This window comes from Ammospiza caudacuta, chromosome 6, assembly GCF_027887145.1.
Source record: "Ammospiza caudacuta isolate bAmmCau1 chromosome 6, bAmmCau1.pri, whole genome shotgun sequence".
In the NCBI taxonomy this organism is placed as follows: Eukaryota; Metazoa; Chordata; class Aves; order Passeriformes; family Passerellidae; genus Ammospiza; species Ammospiza caudacuta.
In genome coordinates, this window is record NC_080598.1 from 55,171,853 (window position 1) to 55,198,642 (window position 26,790).

The window sequence follows — 26,790 nt, forward strand, 5'->3', positions numbered from 1 at the left end:
GGAAGAGACAATAATGCTGATATCAGAGCTTCTTCTCCCTTCTTCCTAATAAAAAAAAAGGCAAGTAATTGCTTAAACCAAAATAGAACATCTAATTCAGTTCATGTCTGTTGGGAATGTGTGATACAGTGACTTTACTCAGAGTTGTTTAATTAGCCTGTTTACAGATTTAGTGTGACCAAATGCAGAGCACTGGAGTCATAGTTTCAATTTTTATCTGAGTTGATCATGTCATTGACTGGCACCTATGATGAAGGGAACTTTGCAAAAAGAACTGTGGAATCCCTTTTGTTAGCTCTTCTTCAGCATGGGTCCCTGAGGGATTGTTTAGAGGCTCGAGAGAAGTTAAAGCTCATATATTCTTTTTGTCTCATAGTAAAGCAGAGTTGTGCAAAGTGTGTAATTCAAGTGCTTTTGGTGAGCAAAGGGAGCAGGTTTTCTTCTGCAAGTGTAATAAAAATTGACTTTGTTAAATATGGAGAAACAAACACCTTTTGAAAAGTTACAGTGTCCTGTCACTTGCCTGAAGCTTTAGTGGTTTGAGTATAGTGCAGCTGAAGGTGCTGGAGTGCTTCTGGCCAGCTCTGTGGAGTGGGCAGGCTGTTGGGTCTCTCTTGGAGATGCCAAGCTCTCAGACCTTGTCAGGACTGAGCAGGGTGTGCTCTGGAGAGCTGTCATGGGCAGTTCCTTAGAGCAGTTTGGGTCTGACCTGGCTCTTGAACCGCACTGGTGCAAGCTGAGTGTTCTGGTCTTCCACTCTGAAGCAGCAGTGGCAGCATGGGTGAAAACTGAACCAAGTGAGTAACACCTGAAGATGCTTTAAGTTTCTAAAGGAACAGTTTCAGGGACTTCAGACTTCTCTTGGGTTATGACAGGTGGAGGCAGCAACAGCATTCTGTGCTCAGAAGACAGAAGGATTTTTGTGTGGAGGGGTTCAAAACCTTGTTCCAACTTCCCTTAGCCTCCCTGGCCTGCAGTAATTCAAATGTGTTGGTGTTCTTGTACTGTTTTAGTGCCCTTTGCTCAGTCTTATAAATGAAGAGTAAGTTGATGCTGTATATACCTGTGAAGTGAATGGGGTCTTGCAAACAATTTTTTTTTGAGTCTGCTGTTGTGAGGTTTTGGACACTTCTTAGAAATAAAAATATCTACTTTTTCTAGGGTTATTGGTAGTCTGGTGCTTTCACCTTAGACAACTTTCAGAAGAATGTGCTGATCTATACTGTAACCACAGAAATGTTTTGGTTTGTGGCCCTACTAAAATGGAGTTAACATTGTTATGATAAGCTGTAAATCAAACAGTCCTTTATGTGTGTTCTTTATGGTGTTCACATCTACTTTCTTGATCTTGTCAATTATATAACCATGGGTTCAGTTAATATGACACAGATTTATTTCAAACCAGTGCGTGCTCTTTGCTCTCTTTGAGTGCTTAGAGTAATTCTTCTGGAAACAGAATATGATTATTTTATTGGATCCTTCAGAAAACTGCACTGATCTCTGCCTAAATATGGATTTATGTCCAGTTATCTGGTCTAGAGCTTTTCTCTAAATGTAGGTGGTCACAGTTGTCTGCTGTATGAATAAATGCTTAAATCTTGTTAAGTAATGTTTTTCTCCTTTCAAAAGTCATGTATGTCTTGTATTGCCCCAAGTGGGAATTAAATCCAGAAGGGAGAAGAATATCAAGTAGCTTCCCAAATTTGCAAGGAGCTTTGTACAAAATTGATCTTTAAGACTTTGTTATGGATGAATTGTGTGGAACACTTGAAAAAAAATTAGGTTAAATAAAATTACTTGGTGTCCCTGTTTTACTAGCAGAGCTGTTCTTACAGAGTATCCTAGAAACTGTCACATGCCTTAAGTGTTCCTGTTCAGCATTTAATCAAGTGCTTTGTAACTTATAAAAAACCTTCTGCAAAGATACAGGAACCCATTTATGAGGAAGGGTATTGTGAGTGGCAAGCTATTGATGCTTCAGTTCATGGAGTTGGAAGATCAGCCAAATTTGAAATGGAAAACTAAAAATAATATTTTTATTGAAGCTTAGAAATGTGACTTTAATATAAAGCAGGTACATTGAATGCAATATAGAGACCTAAAATTTCCTTAGCATTAATGGCTTTGCAAGGCTCAGGAGACATTTAAAACTATTGTGTGTACACACACAACACCTATTATGCAACCCTTGAAACTAAGCACATCACTCAGGTGTGGAAAAAGCAGCTCACATTTATTTAAGAAACCTATTGTGGCTCTAAATAGGGCAACTTTACAAATGGTGATTATCTACTGGCTTTTTATTGAATCCTAATGAGAATTTTTACCCTTTTATTTTCCCTTCTCTTTGGTTTCTAAGTGAAAGCTGAGAAGCTTTTAAACTATTTTAAATTTTCGGAGGGGGCTTTTGCAGTGAACATGTGTTGACCTGTACAGTGCCTGAAAGGTTTGTGTACCTGAAGAGATGCTGCATCTGAAGGGATGATGTGAGTTCTTGCCAGACTTTAAACTTTCTGCCGAGAAAGCCAAATCAGCAGTCTGTCAGCTTAGGTGCAGTTATATTTGTAGCAGCCAGTTTGCTACTGACAGGCTGTGGCACTGTCAGCTGCACTGAGGAGTGTTTTGTGAGGGCTTTGTACTTGCAGGAAGTGTTGCCTGGACTTTCTGTTGTGTATTTTATATAAACTAAGCAGAACTTTTGCCCTACATCAGTGGTCTTTATAGGGAAAGACAACCAACTTGTTCCTGGAGTTTTTTTGCTTCCTGAATTTCCTTTATGATGCAAACCAGACCTGTTAAGTAAGCTGGGAGTGGCCCTGTTGCTGCTGCTTTGGTTGATCCTAAGCTTAGGATTCCAGGGCTATTCAGGTGGGAAGGAAGCTCTGAGAGTCTCCAGTCTAACCTGCCCCAAGCAGGGTCAGCTGTGAGATCAGATCAGCTTGAAACAACGGTGATGTAACTAAAAATGATTCTGTTGCTAATATTAAGTGATCTTTATTTGGGCTATATAACCAAAAAAATCTGGAAGTTCACTCCTGTGTTAATAAAGTGGAGTGTGAAGTATTGACGCTGGTATTTCTGTCACAAACCTGTGTACAGAAACAAGGATGGAGTTGGTCAGAAAATTCTGCAGAAGTGCCTGGGGTAGCTCTGCTTGCTTGTGTTCCTCAGTGGTCCCTGTCCTTTGGCATGTCTGCAGGAAGGAGGAGACCAGCACAGACATGGAGGAAGAAGGAACAAGTTTAGTTTTCCTGTCCTTGCTAATGCAGTGAGCAAGTCAGGGAGGGTTCTGTCCTGTTCACAGGAGGTTGTGTAAAGCAGAGAGCTCCAGCAAGGGTTGCCTTTTCTCTTTTTTCAGCCAAGTTTTAAAGAGCATCTGTGAAGTTCTAAGAAACTCACTTAGTAATAATTCTAAGAATTGATTTCTTCTGTTACCTGTACAGCATTATAACACAATAAGCATATTAAGCTCAGCTTTCTCTTTCCCTAGATCAGGGACCATTAAATCCCTGGACAGCAAGGTGTGGAAGAGATTGCAAGTTACAGGTAGTCAGGTACAAATTCCAAGCTCCAGAAATACTGAGGAAATTGTTTTCAAAAGTACATTGTCTTGGTTCTTGTGTGTCTTCTCTTTTATTGTGCACTAGAGCTGTACATACATAGGCAATTTGTAATCTGCTGTTCAAGATCAATTACTTCTCTGGACAAGAGAGATTTTCTTAAGAGGATTTTTTGGCAGTAAAATTTTTATTAAATGCTTCACTATTCTGTGTCAATCTCACAGCTATGACCCATTGAAAGCCAGTCTCCTGGCAAATGTAATATTAAATACTATTAAGTGTCTAATGGAAGCCTTTTCATGAATACAACTGAAATTACCTGGAATAAATTAATAAAGTAATTAATTTAATAGCTTGGCAATGTTTTCAGCTTGGAAAGAATTGCAGCATGTATGACACATTTCATTCAAGTAAAATTTGCAGAAAGCTGCAAATGTAAGTTAGGAAAAGAAAAGATACAGGAAGAAATAACATCTGTCAAGGAGTGTGATTAAACAATGACTTAAAATAATGTGATTCACTGTTTAGGCAATCTTATTATGAAAGCTCTAAGTCTTGGATCAATAAAAGAAATCTTGGATAGATATTAATCTTTGGCTTTGACCTTAGAGTTTCACACAGCTACAGAACCAAGGTTATTGATGCCCATCCTAATCAGGCATTTCAGACATCAGAATCTGAATGCTTAAAATTTGCTTCAAACCAAGGCAACTGTTTTTTGTTGGGTTTTTGCTGCCATTTTTTTTTCTGAATGTTTATGTAGTTAAAGCTATGATGAATATGTTCCATTTGACTGCCCTTCTACTGGAAGTCATGAGTCCAGGGTGAATGGGCTACTGTTAAACTGTTTGATTTTTTTTTTTCTTTCTTCCCTCCCTCCCTCCCCAAGAGAGTGGGAATAGTTTTGTTAAAACAGTGTGCTGTGAGAGTTTAATAAATAAGAATAGGGAGTCCCTCAAACAGTTACATGGTTCATGTTTTTCATTTCTAGAGTATGAACTCATCATGCAAACCTAAATGTTCAATTTTTCTTCTGTGAGCAAGTGTGAGGTTCTCTTAAAGTAGAGCTTTAACCTCCTCAGAGACAGGACTTGGGAGCTGTTGATGCCCAAGGTACAGCAGTTTTGGTCACTGGCTTTACACAGGTGTGTGTGGTTCCTGTTGTTGCCCAGTCCTGTTCCTCCTTGTCTCTTTGCCCAGGGGGTGCAGTACCTCTGTCTGGAGGAGCAGACTTAGAGCACAGGTATCAGCTGGCCAAGGTGCCAGTCCCAGAGCCTTGGTTAGCTGGGATTTACTTCAGCAGGGAAGGATGCTCTTGATATTCCTGGCCTTGCATCAGCTGCCCCATTGTGCTGTCAGCTGTGATTATTGCAAGTGGTGCTCTCATCCTGAATCATCCACGACTGAGGGAGTTTCTCAGAGTGGACAGGCTGGAATAGTGCTGAGTGTTTTTCAGAAGGAAATTTTAAAAGCATTGGGACAGGAAGTGTGCAAACAGCTTGCTGCCAGCTGCCATGGTGAGGGTGTCTGCCTCTGTGTTTTTAATCTCCATGCCTGGCAACACTTAATCCCAAGGTTTTTCTGGGTTTTTTCAAAGTACATCACCACTCCTAAGTGGGGGGCAGTTCATATCACCTTGTTCAGTAGAGAGTGTCAGCTCCTAGGATTTGACACTTTTTTATGGACAAGATCTCATGTAAAAGCTCTTCTCGGAGAATCACATCTTTCACAAAATGGCAAATGGGTTTAGTGGTGAGCTAATGAAAAGCTGACTCCCATGCATGATTGAATTTTATGAGTAAGCACTTCTCTTGTTCTTAGCAAAATCCAATAGCAACCTTCATGCAGAAATAAAGAAAATGTCTCCTAGCTGCTGTGCCCATTGATTCTTCTCTCTTTCAGTTAAGAGAGATGTAGACCAAAGCAGTGTTTTAGTGCTTGTAGATTTGACTTATCTCCATGAGACAACTGTGCTGTAACTGGAAGCAGTAGCTGCATGTAAATAAAAGGCAAGGCATCCCTGTCAGCAGAAGCCTGGTTAATTCTGGGTTGAATTAGTTTATTTATACTTCATTTAAGTTCAGACAGATTCTCACTGCCATCTGGTTCCCAGAGAACAGCTAGAATAAGCACAGTGAAGTCTGTGCTGAGATTTAATTTATCAGAATTTCATGTGTTGCTAGGTCTGTTACCACACAATTTCATGCAGCGGGGAACTTGTCACACCAAAAATGTTGGACAACAAAAACAAAAGCTAGTGATGTAAAACCTCACCCAGACAAAAGAGCAAGGTGTAGTTTGAACATAGCCACCTATTTATTGATCCTTTGCTGCTTAAAGGGACAGTGAGGATTCAGAGGAAGGTGGTAATGCCTGTATCCTCTGCTGGCTGGGGCAGTCTGTGGTTCTCTGCTCATTCAGTAGGATTCAGGCCAAGTAATTTTTACTTTAGAATGGATCTTTGTTCTTAGCATTGAGTCCTGCTGCAACTTCTGTCCAGAGGAAAGAACTTTGAGTCTCATAGGTTTGCTTTAATTCTGCTTTATTTGAGGTATGGCTATGTGTCTGTGTAGCTTGCTCTGCCAGATAGAAATGCTACCCCAGTTCTGAGAGCTCTCTCTTGACAGCACTTGCTTACAGTGATACAGGACAAGGGAATGTTGCACAGTCTAAGACATAACTGCAAGGCCTTTAGGATTTGATTTTTCAACTTCACATCACAGATTTACATCAACCTGTGAGCTGGTGAAGGCTCTGTGGCAGGCATGCACATTATCCTGCCATCTCCCTGTAGAACTAGTATTCTATTTAATTTCTCCTTGAAGAGGTATTGGTAATATTCTCTTTTAGCTTAAAATGGATCTCTGGAGTCTGGGGAATAACCTTTTAGTCTGCTGACTTTAAAAATTGTAATACATCATCTCATTTTGGAGTTTTTAACTAGGAGACCGTACACCTGATTAAACTGGTTTATAAATATGCTGCAAAACATAAGTGCAGCTTTAATACTGTTGTGTATAAGTGCTTGTCATGCATATCCTGTAGTTAAATTTGCCTTGGAAATGGCTCACCTGTGTAGCTGGTTAGGATTTTTCCCTACTGACAGGTCTAGTTTCTGTCTGTGTAGCTCTATGAATACCAAAGATGTGCTGCTCTTCAGTCCTTGTCCTCCAAGGTTTAATGCTCTGGAGCAATTCTATTTTATGTGAAGCTTGTTTACTTTCTCTTTTATTGCTGGCCTGATTTCCTCTGACTAAATAACTGCAAAAGTATATATCAAAATAAGAATCTGAGCCCCAAATCACAGCTACATCTGAGGCCTGTAATATTGTCTGAGTATCTGCAGCTTTCTAATTACAGACTCTGAACCTCGTAAATAGGGAGGTTAAAAAACAAGGTTGAACCTGGTATATGATCTTGCATATTAAATGTGTGGGGTTTAATCTCTGCATGATGAAAGATTGAGTTCTCTGTTCAGAAGTGATATGGGGATAAACACGGGTGACACAAGTGAGGGAGCGTTTTAAATTGCTTTTCTGTTCCTTTTGATTCTTCTGACACTTAGTGCTAGATCTTAATTTGTTTATATTGAAATTCCTCAGTTTTGTTAGCACTTATTTTGTCTGAGCTATATTTGAGTTTTGTTTTCAGAAGCAAATTACTTTGTAGCTCAGTGGTGTAAAATGTATTTTATAATCACAGGATCAGTATCTTGAATCACTGTTCTTAGAAAATGCTCTCTTTGGAGCTGGTTGATCATTTTTTGTGGTTATGGAGAACAATATCATTTGTTTGCTTGTTGTTAAAGGATAGACTTACTTACAGTTCAAGAGTTGTGTGATTGAGATTATGGTATTTTTAATGCAAAATTGGTTGTACTCAATACTGGGAAAGTGCTGCTAGAAAAGTAGAAGATACCTTGTCTCTGTGATGGCTCTTGGGGCAGGAGAAGCCTTCTGGTATCTTGGGGACCCACAGGAGCCTTCGTGCTACCGAGTGGTTGGCACTGGTTTGCCACGTGCTGGAGGTGCCAAGGCAAGGGCAGGAGAAACATTTTGATAAGATCTTGGATGTCTCATAAATGCAGAGCTGCTTTTTAAAGTAGGGTTTTGTGACTGCATAAATTGTAGTGTGGTATGAACATTGTTTTCAGCCAGCTGTGGTTATGTGCACATACTGTGATAAACTGAATTCTGTTTGCTCTCTTTGCAGGCTGCGGACTTGAGTAAACCAATAGACAAAAGGATATACAAAGGAACACAGCCTACATGCCACGACTTCAATCACTTAACAGCCACAGCAGAAAGTGTGTCTCTTCTAGTGGGCTTCTCTGCAGGCCAGGTCCAACTTATAGACCCTATTAAAAAAGAAACTAGCAAATTATTTAATGAGGAAGTAAGTAGAAATCTTAATATTGTTGCATGCAATGTATTTGTGATATTGTAGTTTCTAGATTTTCAAAGTTCTGTAGATGTGGCTCCATTTTCCTGTGTAGCTTATTGTTCAGTCACTGCCTTTCTTTTACAGCTGTTCCATTGGCTTGGAGTACTTACATAAAATGTTATTCATTGTGAAAAGATAAAGGCATCTTGTGGGGTTTAGAATTAAAAATTAGCATTTTCTAGTTTGGGTAATACTGTAACTAGCATTGAGGACAGTTTACAGATGGAAATAAGGTCTACAAATGTAAATGTTACTGTGTGTGCTCTGAATTCAGTTGTTTCTGAGGCTTCTGATTGCCAATGAAGAAGAAAATTTTAAGCCACTATTTAACTCATATTTTATAGTCAAAATATTAAATAAGTTAAAAGTACACATTTTTATGGTTGGAGCATTACAGCAGAAGCTGCCTGTATTCCTAAAGGCCTGCTTGGATAAGAGTAGGCTGTAAAGCTGAGTGCACAGAAATGCTGAGGGTTTATGATGTCTTGGCCATGTGATGTTCAGAAGGAAACTCTCCATCTGCTTCTTCTGTTGCTGCAATAAGGAAAGATAGGAGGAGTACTGTGGGGAGCACTAATGCCAAGTTACAGAACCACTGCCTCTGGGTATGTGGTAGCATTGACATTGTTACAGGAATAAGTGTCCAGATGCTAATAAGGAAAGAAACCTGGTAACTGGGAGGACTTGTGACAGCATTTTCTGCAGAGGATAAGCTCTGAGAATTTGGGTGGTTTGGGGGAGGTGACTTTCTTTTGGGGATTGTTCTTCTGCTCCTTTTTTGTTTTAATTCAGTTCTGTAGAGAGGTTTGCAGGTCTCTTGGTTGGTTTTGTTTCTTTGTTCTTCTTTTCTTTTTTGAAATTTCACATCTGGATTCAAACTTTACAGATGAAGTTTAGCCTTGCTCAGCTTTCAAAGTATACCTTTCCTGCCTCAGATGTGTTGCCTTCCTCCTTCCTTGTGCAAAGAAGATTGAAGTATTGTTCTCACTGGGGATGTTTTATAATTAGACCTAATTCCTCCTCAGCTTTCTAAAAGTAGCAACATGTAGATCAGAAGAGGGGCGTTTTTCTTCCTACCTGGCCTTGTCCCAGCTGCTCTGCCTCTGCTTGTGTTGAGTGGGAAACAGTGCTGGAGAATCTCTTCATCAATCTTTTGTCTGTTGGTAAAAACCTCTGTATAAGTACTTGAATTGTAATTTTAGCATTGTCCTACCACCCCCACCCACCCCTCCAAAAGTGTCTTATTTATTCTTGTACAATAATATTGTAAGTATTAAGAAGGGTAGCAGACATACTCTAAACAGCTGGTTGCATATCACAGAGTAGTTCCCACTCCTGTAGCTGAGCTGAATTCCTTTGAAAAAAACCTCTGCTGGAATATTTATATCAAGGCCCAGTGCACCTTTCCAGGCCCTGATGGTGTCTGGTGACTCCAGTGCAGAGCTGTGCTGCAGCCTGAATAGCTCCTGTGGTATTCCCCACGTGCTGGAAGCACTGCAGCCACTTCCAGCAGCCAGTATCGCTTTTTGTCTGTGCTTTTCTCAGACAAAATTTCTGTGGGATGGAAATGTGGCCTTTGACAGTTTGGTGGATATTTAAATGAGGTGATCTCTCTTGTACCAAGCTAATGTAAGGATTTGCTCAGTGCTACCAAAACTGCACACAGTAGGCTACAATAAATGACAAATTCTTGTTTCCCACACTGACTTTATCTGCAGTTACAACCAAATCTAAAACTGAAATATATTTTTATTCTGTTGATTACAGTATTGAAGTTTGCCCTAGATGTGTTTGTAAGTTCTGACTTGTATTTAAAGCCCCTTTCAGAGAAACATGAGCACTGATGTTTGAACCAGTTCATTTGCTTCAAGATGAAGGTGCCTATTGGATTTGGAATATGTTTTGAGTTTAGACAGTCTTTAGGAATAACTGTAGGCATAAGGTGGTCTGAATTAGTGTGAACATTGTTCTACAGATCCAGCACTCATGCTGGAGGTAACAGAATTCACCACCTCTCCTATGAGTAATTGGTGCTTCAGGGAGCCCAGAGCTCTGCTTTGCCTATCAGCTGTGGTAGAGCAATCAGAATAGCAATCAGAATGTATATGATACATGAAATAAATCAACCTGTTATGATAGGTTATGTTGAACATAAAATGCAATAGCCCTAGCATAGTCTTAACTTGTTACTATTTTTAAAAAATTCTGTTGATATAGAGGATGATAGGGACTTGAAAAGCTGAGGTGAGTGATAGATACTGTGCAGCTTACACAGCTGCACAGATAGATACTGTGAGTGCCTACATAAATCCATCTGTAGCCACAGTGGTATTCCTTCCAGCTGTGTCAGAATTAAAGCAGTGATGTTTTCTTACTGCCCAAACCAGTCAAATACACCTCACAGATTCAGTTTTCCAGGCAGTGATTGGTTATTATCAAATTAGCCAGTGCTTTTTCATCTTATTTTTTAATCCTTTTTTAATTTAAACCAAAGCCTTGAGCTGCATTTTTTTTTTCTAATAAACTCGTCCTGTATCTTTCTTGCCAAAGCTGTGTAAGTCCTTAATGCAGATTTCTTTGACTGTCTCAGATTTTTCAGTCATTTGTGGCCTGTGTCTGTAATTTTGTCCCTTCAAGTTCTTCAAAACATGACCAAGATAATATTGCCAAGTGTTTCTGCCTGGTGAGTGAAGCTTCTTCACTTCCTGTTCTTCCATCAGACTGAACATAAGCTCTTTATCTCACATTCCTCACTGATGTGCTGATACTGCACTCAGACCATTCTTGTAGTGCATCTGCTGCTCCTGCTGACTGCAGGTCTGGCTTTGTTGTGCTGCAGAACTTTGTGAACCCAACTGAAAGCTTTTAAAACTCCCGAAAGTCAGAACTTCAGAGTTTGTATCTTGAGAAGGGGATGCATTCTGGTCACTTGTACATGTCAGTTTAGAGTCCCTCTGTGTCTTCCTGAGCTGATCTGTTCTCATTGCAAATTGTAATCTTCTGTTTTTCACAGCCTCCTTGAAGTAAAGATCATGTTTGCAGAGTTTCTCTTCAGTATTTAGGCCAACATGGTTGTAGACATAAAGTGCCATTATTGATATAAAAGTTGAGCAGATGCTCTTACAAATAAAGGTTGTATGTCAGATTGAGCTGCTTTAGCAGAGAGCAAGAAATTTTGCTTTTGTTGCCATACTGGCAATGAGAAGATTGGTGCCTACAGGAAACCAGCTGGGCTGATGTTCCCTGCCCATGTTCTCCTACTGTGTGCCAGGTAACTTTCTCCCTAATGTTTCTGATGCCATCATTATTGAGGCATGCATGATATATATCAGTGAATATATGACAAACTAGTTAAAATATCACAACAGAATCACAGACTATATCACAACAGGATCATAGACTCTATTATTTTAAAGCTACTCCATTTGAAGGAACAGTGCCATATTTAGTTACATCTCTCAGCTCTCAAATGTCCCATGGCTGTTTTAAACAATGAGAAATTACAGGAGAGAGACTTTCTGGTTTTGTACTGAGGTTGAGAGCAGCAGAAGTGTGATCTAAAATGGCCAGGTGCTGCTTTCCAGTGACAGTTCCACAACAGATAACAGTTGATGTATTATCCATTAGTTTGATGGTTTTGTGTGTGATAAACAGCATAGCAAGGTTTGAGGGGGGAGAATTCTTCTTTCTATTTTCTTTTTAGGGCTTTTGCAACTTGTTCTGGTATTCCTTAGGCTCTTTATATTTGCATTCTTGCCTTTTGTGTAGCTCAGCTCTTGTTTCTGCTTTCAATCAATATACCAAATACAAATCTTGAATGTGCTTGTAAAGAATTACTTGTCTGCAAGTTACAGCTGAGTGGTGCCATGGACAACATGGTAAGTTGTGGAAGTCCACCAGAGCTACAGTAGTCAGAGGAGTCAAACTTCACCTCTCAGTTCTTAGGGCATTGAAGACATTATGAACAGGAATGTTTGTTTAATGTGTGTGCATTCTTTTGCAATGATGAACACTATTAAAATGTTATTTTTTAAAGGAAAGTGCTTAATCAAATGGTAACAGGGTATTGACAGGTCCTTGGCTATTGAAAGAAAAATAATTGGAGGTTGGGGATTCCAAGGTGAAAAGTTGGTGATTTCTTGTGAATTCACCCAGCCCGTGCATTTACCTACTGACTTACATGATAACAGGGTCACTGTGTATGCAGCCTTTGCTCCCTGAATCAGTAAAAGCTGTAGATGTTTTTTTAAAGGTTGGATTTTATTTGTGATTTCAGATAAAATCAGAGCCTAAATTTACTGTTGTTGATTTGTAACCTGTTTGCTTGTAATCCAGATGAGTAACTGCCTTTTTTCCCCTTTAGTTTATTCAGTGTTTTCTTGTTTCCTTCTCATGCTCTTCAGCCTACACAGGGAAAAGTAAACCAAAGAACACTGCCTTTAGATTCAGAACAGATTGGCTCGACTGAAGTACGGTCTTTGTGGCAGATGACTGGACCATAATAATAACCTTTGAAAGTACTTGGTCTGAAAATAATTTCCCCTTTACTGCCTGATAAGTTTTAGCAAATACAGTAACCAACATAGTTCCTGTCTAGAAAGTTAAGTTCACTTTATTGAAGTATTGCTCCTCATCCCCCAGAAAGCTCAGATTTACAGTTAATCATGGAAACTTTAATTTTCAGAGTTTCTGATGTGTATCTTCTTTGTTTTTCACAGAGACTAATAGACAAGTCCCGAGTAACCTGTGTAAAATGGGTACCAGGTTCGGAAAGCCTTTTCCTAGTAGCTCATTCCAGTGGCAATATGTACTTGTATAACGTGGAGCACACTTGTGGTACCACAGCCCCGCACTACCAGCTACTTAAACAAGGAGAGAGTTTTGCAGTGCACACTTGCAAGAGTAAATCCACAAGAAACCCTCTGCTTAAATGGACAGTAGGTGAGGGTGCCCTGAATGAATTTGCCTTTTCCCCTGATGGGAAGTTCTTGGCGTGCGTGAGCCAGGATGGTTTTCTTCGCGTGTTTAACTTTGACTCGGTGGAATTGCATGGTACAATGAAAAGCTACTTTGGAGGACTGCTGTGTGTGTGTTGGAGCCCCGATGGGAAATACATAGTGACAGGAGGAGAGGATGACTTGGTGACAGTTTGGTCTTTCGTGGACTGTCGAGTCATAGCGCGAGGCCACGGACACAAATCGTGGGTCAGCGTGGTGGCCTTTGATCCGTACACCACTAGTGTAGAAGAGAGCGACCCCATGGAATTTAGCGGAAGCGATGAGGATTTCCAAGACCTTCATTTTGGCAGAGATCGAGCAAATAGCACGCAGTCCAGACTGTCCAAAAGGAACTCTACAGACAGTCGTCCAGTAAGTGTTACGTATAGATTTGGTTCGGTAGGCCAGGACACGCAGCTGTGTTTGTGGGATCTTACAGAAGATATCCTCTTCCCCCACCAACCTCTGTCAAGAGCAAGGACACATACAAATGTCATGAATGCCACAAGTCCACCTGCGGGAAGTGGTGGAACTAACCCAGGAAGTAATGGAAACAGTATCACAACACCTGGAAACTCTGTACCCCCTCCTCTTCCACGGTCAAACAGCCTTCCACACTCTGCAGTCTCAAACGCTGGCAGTAAAAGCAGTGTCATGGATGGTGCCATTGCTTCTGGCGTTAGTAAATTTGCAACCTTATCGCTACACGATCGGAAGGAAAGACACCATGAAAAAGATCACAAGAGAAACCATAGCATGGGACATATATCTAGCAAGAGCAGTGACAAACTGAACCTAGTTACTAAAACCAAAACGGACCCAGCTAAAACTTTGGGAACACCTCTCTGTCCCCGAATGGAAGATGTTCCCTTGTTAGAGCCTCTTATCTGTAAAAAGATAGCACATGAAAGACTGACTGTGTTAATTTTTCTTGAAGACTGTATAGTCACTGCTTGTCAGGAGGGATTTATTTGCACATGGGCAAGGCCTGGTAAAGTGGTAAGTTTTAATCCTTAATGCTGCATCAAAGAGCTAGAACTCTGAATAGATAGTTTTCTTGAAATATAATGAATGTTGAATATAAAATTTCTTTATGCTTAATGTAAAAAAATATCCTCAGAGCCATACTTTTGGATACTGCATGCCATATTTCTGAATGATTTGAAGTGTCTTGGATACAATTATTAAATATAGTTGCCTTCCAGCAGAAGAAATAAATACTGTGCATCTAAACTATTGATCAGTGTTCTTATACTTAAGCATAACCACAATATGGTGAAAGCTATTTATGTAAAAATTGAAGTAAAACCTGTCAAACACTAAAATAATCATAATCCTTCTAATGTTTTCTAAAAAATAAGCACTCCCAATGAGAGTAGCTTATGAAAAGCTGCTGCTTCTAAGTCTAATGAGAAATGTGAGCCTCTGAAAAAGTGAAAACCAAAGTGTTTTATTCCTCCATTCTTTTCTGTGGTGGCCTGCCATTAATGTGAAACCACTTCTTATTAAAACATCAGCCATGTTATGCACAGATTTGTGAGCCCTGTACTGACTGTAGTTTATGCTCTTAAATTGTGAATCAGTATTAACAAGGAACTCTAATTATAGCCAGGTTTTGATTTATGTATTTAAGTTAGGGAAAATCCTGCAAGCTTTCTCTCAGTAGTTTGAGTGTTCTGTTCCTGTCAGGTTTGTTAAGGCAGTTCAACCACTACAAGCTCGTGTTTTTGATGGCACCAGTTCCATCAGCTGAACCTACATTAGTCTATTACTAGTTTTCACTCTTGTTGTTGATGCACTTGAACACCTATAATATTTTATTTTTCTTCTGTCCAATGTATAGATAGCTAAATTTTGACTGAAGCTAAATGTGGTGATTCTTACATTAAAAAGTACTTTGTGCTACAATAGCTCTGCTTGCCAGCAACAGTTCAAAGGAATACAGCTGTGAAAACATTTCCAGAGTTGATCTGAGAAAAAGGACCATTATTTTTGTGAAAATTTCTGAAAGGGGATGTAGACTATCACCTGAAGTGAGAGAAGTGATCTGGTAATACCTGAATAATGCCGTGTTGAGCAACTTAAATGAAAATCTGTTGTTTGTTAGATTTTAACCATTTGGTTCATAAATCTGACTTTTGAAGTAGAGGTTCTGTATATATTTAGATACCACATCTTCATTACTATAAACTTGCAAGTAACACTCAATTATTTTTCTTAAAATTGTTTGTATAATGTAGGCTTTTTTGAGATCCTATCAAATTTGTCTCAGCATACGTGTGCGTAAAAATCTGTGTCTGCTCTGCATCTTAATGCATATTTAAAGGTTGAATCTAAAACTTAAAATTGAAAACCCCTTTATGGGAGAAGGGAGGAGGGTGTTACCTAAAAGTATTTTTTGCCTGAGAACTACAAATCCAGCATTAATTAAAAAAAAATGCCAACACTCCCTTAAAACACTAAACTATTTAAAATGTTTGCTCAAAATGAAAGTATTAAAGCAATTATACTTTTGTGACTCAGTGCACTTCACATCTTATTAAATACAGCAGTGCCTCAGATTGCTATTGTGAGCTACATTTTCTTTTTTTCTAAAACTCCTTTGGATACTACTAAACACTACACTGTCACATTTATTTTTCAGTGGCTGAGGTGGGTTTTGTTAGACTGAGTATAACTTAAATATTTTTGTGTATTGACTTTGATTTGGAATATGACATTTCAAATATTTCAGAGATAAAGTATGCAGTACCAAAAATCAGGATTTATGTATTGGCCAATATGGAAAACTTTAACTACAGGTAAGTAATTTTCATGCTGAAGTTATCACTTTCAAAATTAATATATTGCACACTGATGTAAATGCCATATTCTTTAGGATGTATTTACTTAGAAATTTACAAATTATTTTGTTTTTTTGATTTCACTTGCATTTCTAGTGAGCTCACTCTGCTGGTAAAAACTAAATTTTGGTGGCATGTTTACAGGGCTTTGTTAGGAAAATACTTGTGCCAGAAGGACGTTATGAGCATCCTTTTTGTTTATAGGAAAGCACTTAATTTTATTTAATGAGAATTGTCAAAGTATAAAACACTCATGGTGATGTCTTTCTTACTGGGTTATATACCATCATTTCTGTTTCACCAGCTGTTTTATCCTAGCATGTCCCATTACTCTGGGGTTTAAAGTTGCTATTTCTAGTCTTCCTTTGACATATGGCTCCCCAAGTGATCTTAAAGCTCTGTCACTTTTTTGTCTGCCAACTCTATAGAGTAAAAGCCTCTGAATCTTGCTGCTGCTTCCATCATTGCCTCAGAAGGCCTTCATTAATTTGATGCCACTGCCAGCCTGAAGAAAGAATTGGATGGAAAAGCAAAGGAGGCTTGCAGTGTCTAATGTAATTGCCATTGAGCAGTGCTACCTCTCCCTCTCATTTCCAACAGCCATCAAAACATGTGCTGGATAATTTGACAGTGTATGACAAATTCTGTTTATTTTTCTGGTTGGGCTTGTGCTGCCCTGAGTGGAAAATAAATCCAGAAGTGTCTGTTCAGCCATGATCCCTGTGATAGTTGATAGTCTGTGCAGTGCTGACGTTGTCCTGACAGTTTGTTTATAAACTTTCCAAATTACTGCTTCAGTGTGTACAAAATCCTACCTTGAGCTTCCTCACGGGATGTGCTGTTCTTGCATTGCGCTTCCAGAACTGCTCTGCCAACTCCCAGTCAGTGAAGTGAAGTGAATGGCAAAATTCAATTAGAAACAAGTTGGATGAAGTTCAGGGTTCATTAGTTTCAATTTTTTATTCTTTTTTTTTTTTTTTTTTTTTTTTTTTTTTTTTTTTTTTTTTTTTTTGTTAGCTGGTTTCTGTGAAAGGTTCAGGGCGGTCAGAAAAATAGGTTGCCTTAACAAGAGTGTGAGCTTTTCTCCTCAACATGGTGACAATTAGCTGTCATCTCTCACCCCTGTCTTTGCCAGGCCCTGATGGGAAACCTAAACAGGATTACAGAACTGTTGGATTAATCTAGAAATACAGAAACAGAATTTGGAAGGAATAAAAGTAAACTTTATTGTGTTATCTTTATAGCTACGTCAATCTGAGTTACAGGATCTGTGGAAGCAATTAAAAAACCCCAACAAAAGCAACCCACAAAACCCCAAAGTGGTACTTGGATATGCAAAATAAGTTTTCTCTGAACTCAGTGGTCAGAGTAACTGCTTACATGAGCTCTGTGTTGGGCTTCAGAACTGACTGTTCACTGTCTGTGAGTGACTCCATTTTCTGGGAGTGAAAGTTGCTGGGGAGTTCCCTGTGTCAGAAAGCTCAAGGTCAGATTGGCCAGAAGCACCCCCGGGTGAAATGGCAGTGTATAACCTAGCAAGAGAAACATCCTACCACTTTGTAAAACAAATGCACATGGAATTTATTTATTTGACTTCTTGTACAGGAAAACTTAGACTTAAATTATAACATCCTTGAATTTTCTAGTTAACTACAATTGTAGTACAGTATCATGTTTTAGTATGGCTTCTGTTTTAGTGAAAGTACTTAACATTCATGTACTATATTTGAGTGAGACAAGCAGCTATACATACTAATTCTTCCTCAGTGGAAAGGAGCATTTCATCATTACAATTGAAGTTCAATTGCTGGTATTTAAGTACTATCAAATAGATTTCTTTCAACGTGATACGGTATCTGTATAAACTTCAGGGATGATTATAGTTAAACTGAAACACAGCTATACAACTTCAGGTTACCATGCTAAAATTTGAAGCTTTCTGTAATGTGCACAGTAGCAAAGTTGCACATACCCACATTATCAGGGTGAATTAAACCTAGAGTACACTGGTGTGATATTTATAGCAAGGTATGTGTGTGTGCGTGTGTGAGGAGGTGTGACAAGTGGCTCCAGTACAGCCAGGAGAGATCATAACCCTGTAAAGGCATTATGATGAGGATGTCTGGATTAGGAAATAACATGACTTTTACTAAACACTTTCTAGAAAACCCATGTTCTGAATTATCACCTCTTAAAATTTGAGTATGTACTTGGAATGACTGTATATGTCGGCCCCTTTAACAACATAAAACTACTAAATTAATATTTAAATTGCTGGCCTGCTTATGTTACAATAATAAAATTTGTGTCAGTTAATTTACTGTCAATTTACATGTAAAGATTAAACTATTTTTTCTGCATTTTATGATTCTGTATACTGGAGTTTGTTAAAGATTGACATGTTAGGTGATACTGTACAAAATTGTATTGACTACCTTTAGTGAAAATCAAAAGTAAAATTCATATGTATTTCCTTTTTACACTTCCATCTAATTTCTTGACAACTTGAATAAATTTCATAGAGCCTTTCTAACATGAACTATTGTTAATTTAACTGTTGCAATAATTAAGCTTTAAGAAGTATTGTTGGTATATTTATAATTTTAAGAAGATCATGTTTGTTTCATACTGCTTATTTTTAGCTGTTCTATTGTCACTGTTACAGCTGAAGAACTTTACTAAATACTTGACATTACAAAATAACTTGCTGGGGTTGTCCTCTGTATACTGATGTTAAATAAAAATGTGTGATTGAACTGTAAATGTAGATAACTTTCAATAGTCCTTTCCACATTTGAGTTTTAATTTATCTTGCATTGCTTAGGTGGTCTTATGCTCTCACACTGTGCTGAACAAATGGCCACAATGAAACTGTTAACTTGCCATGCTTTAGTAAGAAGTTGATCACATCTGTAACCTGCTCTGAGAAAATGTTTCATCTCAAGACTATGCAGATGTTTTGATGTTTAAAGCTTGCTGATAAGGTCATGACTCAAGGTAGCTATTTTTTTTAGGACTAGAGTAACATGAAACAGAATACTTACCAAACCACTTTTCAAACTTGTTTAAACTCAGATTCAGCAGAACACAGACATGGCTGTCTCTAGATTCTCTCTGCACACCTGTCCGGCAGGAGCTGGGGCAGAGTGTCGTCATTCCTTCTAGGACTCTACAGGAGCTCTTTCCTCTGTGGACTCTGGTGCAGGGTATGTTCTTTATTCCAGCTTTAGATCTTGGTGTTTGCCTAATGATTGCTGAATTTACAGCCTCGAGGATATGGCTCATACAGGTGTTTCAAGCATTTTCTGTCTAGGAGAAAATAGTCTAGGATAAAACTCATCTGAACTAAAATAAACTAGGCTAAAACTTTGCAAAATTTCTTGGAGCAAATTTAGGTGAAGACTTCAGATGTTGCCCTTCCTTTTGAGGGGTTAGGCACTGTCTCACCTTTGCAGCAGTGATTCTTTGTTAACAAAGAGAAGCCAAACAAATGCTATTTACTGAAGTGTTTCAGAGGCATTTTTGAGGAATTTCAGTGTAAAAGTGCGTTACTTTGGGTCCAGTCTGACAGGGAGGACTCGTTTGTCTCTTATGCAAAAATACTCTGTAGACTAAAGCTGAGGCAATCATCTTATGTAAACTTGAGAACTTTGTGGTACTTCCAAAGTATTGACTGACCATTGTGATGATCTATACATAGAACATTGATGCCTATTTAAGAACAGGGGCTAGTGAAAGAAAAAATGAAATCTGCTTGAATGCTTCTGGAACATCCATTTATATCAAATGATGCAAGAACTGGTAGGTCAAACCAGTTTCCCAATAGTCAGTGTGAGCCTGAAACAAAACCCAGCTTCCACAGGTTTTGTGGTCAGAGAAAGTATTTGGCAAAATATGTCTTGAAACATGAAGGTGTCATTTTACTTGCCTTTAATAATGTTGCACAAGCTTCTCAAGGAGATAACTTTTAAGACAACGTTATTTTCTGGGTTTTGAAGCTGGATTTTAGGTAGGTGCTGCTCAACCTTATCAAACTCATTCGGCTCCTTTCTTCTAAGACCACAGTCACTTTATGGCTAACTCACATGGGGTTGCCTTAAGTTATATCCTTTTCCTTGAGGTTTTCCCTGGTTTATCTCAATTTCATTATTTTCTAAACTGAAAATTTTACACCTTACTGACTTTTGTAGTTCAAGAAAAGTAGAGAAACAACAGTTTATAAGCCTGTGAGCCCTTAGTACTTGAATGTAGCTTAAGGTCCTATTTTTTGAGCCCAGGTCAGGTTTCTGCTGGCAAAAGCCTTTTTGCATTTTCAAGCACCCAGGTAGTTGCATCTTAGTTTTTTTTTTTTCCTCTTGGACCTGCATATCTTCCATTCACCTAGTGCCACTGGACAGATTTTTAGTTACTGATGGTTTTCTACCAGCCTTGAATTTGAATTTTTTTTTGTTGACAGTGACCTCTGGTAAGAGTAACTCCTTTATATACACAGAAGAGAAGTTGCAAGTGAAACCTAAAGGTGCTACAGTCTTTTATAAGGTCTGGTGTCAAATGGTTTATGTATTTATACTTTTGTGTAATGTTATCAGAACAGAGAAAAAAAGGCAAATGGAATACAAATTTAAAAGCCCATTTAGTGAACACAAAAACTGTGTAAAGACAGGCAACAGCTTTGCTCTATCCCCTAAATCCCATACAGAATGTTTCTCTGTAGCATGTTATGTGAATGAACAGCCTGTGCTTTCCTGAGCATTTTTATTAAATTAATTTTATTGCTCTGTTAGAGATTAATATGTGATTTAGTGAGTATATGCAGTTCAGAAACTTTTGCTGTTAAACACTTATTCTTTGGATAAAGAACTTGATGATTTTGTTCATGCAAGTCTTAAAACCTAAGCAGCTAATTTACCTACAGAATTTTAAACAAATGTGAGAAATCTCACTTTGGTTTTTGTGTCTTATTGCTCAAACAGCATAATGGACCGTGGGCTCTTTTCTCAAGCAAAGCTTCAGTCCACAATACTGTGTAACCCTAGTTAGGTAGTAACCCTAATTACTCAAAGAATATCACCATTCTGGCCAAAAAATAAACTACTCCTGGAGTATTTTTCAAATAATAACTTCCCATTATTTTACATACTGGCAGTAGTAGAAATGGTTTAACAAACCAGTACCGTTCTTGTATGGGCGTTTGTTAATTCAGCCATATTTTAATTGGTTTAATTGCATTAGTGAAGTGTACTATGAGACTTTTTCTTTTTTTACATTGGATTGCTTGTTATGTTGTACCCTTTATTTTTTCTACCTTTCAATTTCAAACCAGAAAGTAGAAAGATGAGCAGAGTTTGACATCCAGCATGTTCTGAGTGCCAGCAGAGCTGTTTGAAGGAGACATGCACTTTCTGGATCCTACTTGCATGTCCAAACTTGCTGTTTATTATCTAGATTAGTGAAACTGTGTATGATTGCACCTTTGGCTCCAATTAAACAGCTTCTAATTTAAATTAAGAAAATATTAACTCAGTGGCTACTGTTTACTATTTTCCTATTGAATATTGCAATATCTTCCTTTTTTTTTTTTTTTTTTTTTTTAATACAGCAATTACATGCTGATCTTTCATGGAATTATTTTCTCTTGTGAAACATTATGTTTCATGTCTTTGGAAAAAAGCCCCAGACTTTTGTCTGGATTGTATGTGGAATTTTTAAAAATATACCCACCCCTCTCCTCACAATCCCATAAAGGGGGAGGAGGGTTTGTGTTTGTGCTGCTGCAGTGAACAGACCCCAGCAGATGAGTGCCACAACCTCGGGTGCAAATGGCCTTCCTGATTGTACATGTTATGGCTTTTCATTCCTACCCATGCCAGCGTATTTCTACCAGATGTGCAAAGTCCTGTGTGTTTCAGGAAGTCAGAGAATGCATGGATAAACAGGATAGCCCTAGCAGCTAGAGCTGAAGCAGCCTGTGTTCAATACAGCAGTGACTGACTTAGGAAAAATGACCCCATCCTCTGAGAGCTGCATTGCTCAGCTGTGGACTGTCCCATTGAGATGACAGCAGCTACCTCTGAGGGTGGGATGAATATTGTTTTACTAAATTCCTGTCTTGGAGCTCATAATTTTTCCATTTCCCACGCCTGCTAGACTCATATGCTGACAAAATACTACTGCTAATAAAACACTACAATTATTTACAAAACTTTGAGCAGTGTCTTAATTTGTTCCTGCTGCTTGCTCAGTGGGATCTGTTTGTCCTTAAGCCTGAAGCTGCTGCACCACACGGCAGAGCTGCAGCTGTGGCTCTGCTCTTCCATGTTTCCTGGCACAGCTGTTAAACAAGCTCACTTGGCTGTTGCTGCAGCTTTTGTTTCATCTTTTCCCACCTGATAGACTGGGTGGTTCCATCACAGAAAGCACTACACTCTAATGCCTTTCTTCTTTCTTTACAGGCAGGAGCTTTTTATATTTTTTCATTACCTTATCCATTGTATTCTTCCAGAGAATGTAACTGCAACTGTTCCAACCCCACACCCTTTGTATCACAGATGAGATTAACTGAGAACTTTTGTATCAAAACAGTAACTTTATTTGAGCCCTCACTTGCTTTTCTTAGGTTGTTTTCCTCCATGTACTGTGTTACACTGCACACAACCTTGTGAATAGCCTTGCTTGGAGGCTCTGATCCAATGGCAAAATGCTGCAGAATTTTTGTTTTAATCTGGACCCACTGAGAACTCACCACCTTTGGTGAAACTTATGTGCCTAAAAACCAAATTCATACTCTTTGCTTTTCTTGTATGAATATTTAAGATGTCCTTGAAATCAAGTACTTGGAAGAACTCACAAACTTTCTGGTCTCTCCCCTGGGAGTGAGTTTCTGAACAGCATCATAGCCTAGTCCAAGTTTTAAGGCAGTACTTGCATACATTTGTTCCATCTGCAGAAGCACAAAGAATATTGGTCTTGAGGTTATTTCCACTTCGGTGTTCCTCTGGCTTGCCTGCTCAGAGCTGCAGAATTAATTCAGAGCAAGGACTGAAATACATGGAATTCCTGGTACTCACTGAAAGCCATCTGCACTGAGCTGCTGCTCTTCAAAGCAGGGAGCATTCACCACCTATGATGTGTAACCAGGACTGACTCCTTGTTCCTAGTCTTGGAACTTGCATTCTGGAGTGGCTGGTAGTTCACAGGGAATAAGGCACCACACTGAATTTCAGTATGAGCTGCCAATTTCTAGAGGAATCCTAGGAAAATAACTTCATTTTGCTTCCCAGTAATTGGTTGTGTTACAATGTAAATCCAATGCTAGAATACACCTTATTTCTCCTGTATAGGGTGTTTATGAGCCTGATGAAAAAGACTTGACATTATGCCATCCCTAGAGCTTCCTGTGTGCTTATAAAGCACGTATTTGCATATGAACAGTTTGGATTGCTGATTTAATTAAGACTGAAAATAATACCTTTGGACGTCTTTTTCCAGGGTACTTCAAAGTTGCTTAGTGGATGTAATCTTCTGACAAGAAAGACCTTCCAGTTGCTGCTGGATTTAATAGACTTGTGAAGAATGCTTCAGTAATGAACTAGTGAATTCTGATTCAACCTTGTCACTTTCCAACAAAACTTCCCTGGTAAAAATTTCAGAAGTGCTTCAGTGGCTTGTTTGCTCTAAAGTTCTGCCTATTACTTCTTTCACCATCTAGTCCATAAGTAATAACTAGGAAACTTTTTGTTCTCATGAAATATGTAGGATCTTTGTACATCCTGAATGTCAAGTGTAAAGAACAACCCACTTCAGTCTACCTCAACAGTGTTTCAGTCAGATATCCCCTGCATAAAGAAATACAAATAGACATGTTTTTCAGGTTCTTTCAGGTGAGGTCTGTGGAAGGCACCAAGTTAAGTTCCATGTGCTTTGTTATATATAAATGTCATATGGACCATATGCAAATACAGTCTGCCAGAAATCCTGCAAACTACTCAGGTTCATGACATGTCTGAAATGATCAGATGTTTTTTTTAAAAAGAAGGGCTTTGGTTTGAGCAGAAATTTGATGACTTGAATCCAGTCAGTCTTGCCCTCTTTCCCCTCTTTCCACTTCTTCTGAGGTCAGGGTTTACTTCCATCATCATGACCTCTCAGTTCTTGGATCCAAGTTTGAAAGAGCTCCTGTAGATTCTGAAGAAGTGACATAATTCTGTCTTCTGTCTGTATGCTAACTGCTGCCTGATCTTGTCTAGTTTGATGGATCTGAGTCCCAGGATCTTAATTTTGAGGTAAGAACATAAGCTGGGAGCTGCTTAGAGGAGTTGCTGAAAGTGCATTTATCATTCCTACAAGGTGAGGAGTTGCATGGGGATATTTGCTGGTGTGCTTCCAGCTGCCAGTGTGCTTCCAGCTGCCAGCATGCCCCTTGGCCTGCTGGCACTCGGTAGAACTAATGACCTTATAAGGCTAAATTGTATTTTGACAATAAGCTTTTCCTGAATAAGCCTGATAAAGTTATTTTGTGTGAATTATTAAAAAGTGGTTACTGTGCATAAATCTGAAATGGAATCTGTCCATTGGTACCCAGAGGTTTCATCTGTAAGGTGAAGTTGCTTTAATCCAGAGCAGCAGCCTCTGTGTGGTGAGGGGCACCGTGCAGTCGTAGGGCTGTGTGTGAAACAAGTCTCTTGATTTGAATGGCAGGGTAGTTAGAAGAGCTGGTACCAAGTTTTTCTGAGTGGGAACTTAAATTGTAATAGGAAATCTCTACTGAACTCTTGTCAGTGTTTAATTCTGTTTTAAAATTACCAAAACAAATATTTGGTTAGACAATCTATTTTTCTATTCAAACCTTGTAATACTCAATCACATACAAGAGATGAAGTGTTTCCCTGTATCAGGTCAGGTGTCAAACATTGATATTGCAATAGATTTTTTTGACACCACCCCAGTAAAATGCTGTTCACTTTTTTGGTGTATGATTATTAAAGTTTCAGAGTTCACTATGACTCTAAGTGCAAGGTAGATTAAACCAAATGCTGGGATCAGATCCATTCCGTGTCATAAGGCACACGTTTCTTCCTGTCTGAGAGCCCTCTGTGCGCTGCTTGCCTGAGACCGTGCTGCTGGCTTAGAGCCTTCATAGGAGGGAAGGTGCTGATGTCTGAAGTAATAAACAAGTGTTGGTAAAAATCAACTGTACTCATTGTAGGTTGAGGTTAAGAACTTTATAAAATTCATGTCAGGTTCTCTTGCTGGATTAATGTAAACTGCTTTGTTTGCAGGGTTTATTGTCATCCCAAAACCAGGCCAATTCTCCAAGTGGAACTGTAGTATAGCCATCACACTACTGCTAGCAAATCTCTGAACGCAGGACAAGAAGTAATGACAGTGGAACCACGAGCTGTTCTTCAGGCAAAGAGCATCACAAATTATAATGTGGCAGAGTGTAAACATGGAATTATGTGAATCACATAGTGACTTGCAAAGGACAAATGTAAGGAGTTCTCACTACAGCTGATCCTGCTAGGCTGCTCACCCAAGGAAGAGTTTGCATTGGAGAAAAAGCAAAAAGCTTCCTTTAGTATTGCAGGAAAAAGTAGTAACATTTTTGTTTTCTTTATACTTTTCAAGTCCAGTGTAATTTAATCTCTATAAATATATAAATAAAAGATATATATATATATATATAGTGTATAATAAGATATGTTTCTTAAATTCAAGTAAGTTCAATGGTTAAACTAGTACTTCACCATTGTTTATTTTGCACTGATTTTTTTAACCAGAGATGGCTAGAAGACAGCCTGGAATGCACTCATGGAAAATGAAAGTCATTACTTTCTGGCTTCAAAATGTTTTTCAGGAAGATGGATGCTGCAATCATAGATTTTTTAAAAACAAAATTGTTTTGCACTTAAATAGTTTAATGCTTATAGAGAATTACTTTAAAATTGGTGTCCAGACACCAGAAAAACTATGTTGTGGAGAAAAGATCCTTTGTATCTATTAAACATTTATTTTAATATTGTTGTTTCCAACTGCAATCGGCTCTGTATTATATGTATAAATAATGTAATTCAGTGATGGGGGATGGGAGTAATGGATCATTACACTAGAAATTCTCATTCATTTAAGAAAGTGATATTTCTAATTCAGAAAATACATATTAAACTATCTTGAATATGCATTTTTGTTTACTTTCTGTTCAAATCCAATCACTTTTGATGTAACCAATTCTTTGCTCAATTAAATGTTTGGTACAGAAATACTACCTAAACTTTGTAGAACAAATTCCTTTCAAAAATATCTTACCTAGAACATTGCTTCATATTTAATGGACTTGAATTTCAGTTAGGAAAGTGAAATACAATTGTTCTGTTCTTGTTCTTAATGGCTTATCTCCAAACACATCCTGCAGTTTAAATACATCATACAGCAGCAACTCCACAGACAACTTCATGGGGTAAGGATTTTGTCACCATGTAGTCCCGTGCATTTGGAGTTGAGAAGTGGAAGATCCCACAGCAGTGGCTGTACACTTTCTGACTTGTCAATCAGAAACTGGGCTAACATATTGGAGTAGCATTTCTGAGGCTCATTTCTCTTACATCAGGCATCTCATTTATAATTCAGTGGTCCTAAACTGATAAGTGTGATGGGGATAGACATATCCATGGATTTGCAGAGGTTAATGTTGCTTGTCTAAACACTTGTCATTTTTAATCAGTCAGCACACCACTTAACTTGTTTTCAGTAGTTCTTGCAAAGACTAACAGTCCATGCCCAGCCCCAGACTGACAGGGAATAGAAGTATCCATCATATGCTTCCCTTTTTCTTATGCAGAAACGTTCACCACTGGGATTTGCAGAACCCTGCGGGCAGAGTAGAGCAGAGGCTGCTGCCCAGAAGCATGAACTTGCCTGAGGGTGCACATACTGCAGCTGTGGGCACAA

At 38.7% G+C, this 26,790-nt stretch overlaps 1 protein-coding gene across 5 annotated transcripts in view; it reads left to right on the forward strand.

Annotated features, from left to right (window-relative positions):
* The window catches only part of WDR20 (WD repeat domain 20), a 45,647-nt gene extending 19,660 nt beyond the window's left edge, over positions 1 to 25,987 (forward strand). Inside the window, exons 2-6 of one of the 5 annotated variants that reach the window (XR_009274832.1) lie at positions 7,773 to 7,955; positions 12,722 to 13,999; positions 18,919 to 19,049; positions 23,332 to 24,125; positions 25,122 to 25,987. Coding sequence is in view for 4 of the 5 variants with exons in the window: in XM_058806589.1 (XP_058662572.1) it covers positions 7,773 to 7,955; positions 12,722 to 13,999; positions 18,919 to 19,008 (1,551 nt within the window). In the remaining variant the exon portion in view is untranslated. Of the gene's footprint in view, positions 1 to 7,772; positions 7,956 to 12,721; positions 14,000 to 18,918; positions 19,050 to 23,331 lie in introns of all 5 variants that reach the window. The other 4 variants (XM_058806589.1, XM_058806592.1, XM_058806590.1 and 1 more) reach the window with 4 other exon arrangements.
* The last annotated feature ends 803 nt before the right edge of the window (positions 25,988 to 26,790 follow it).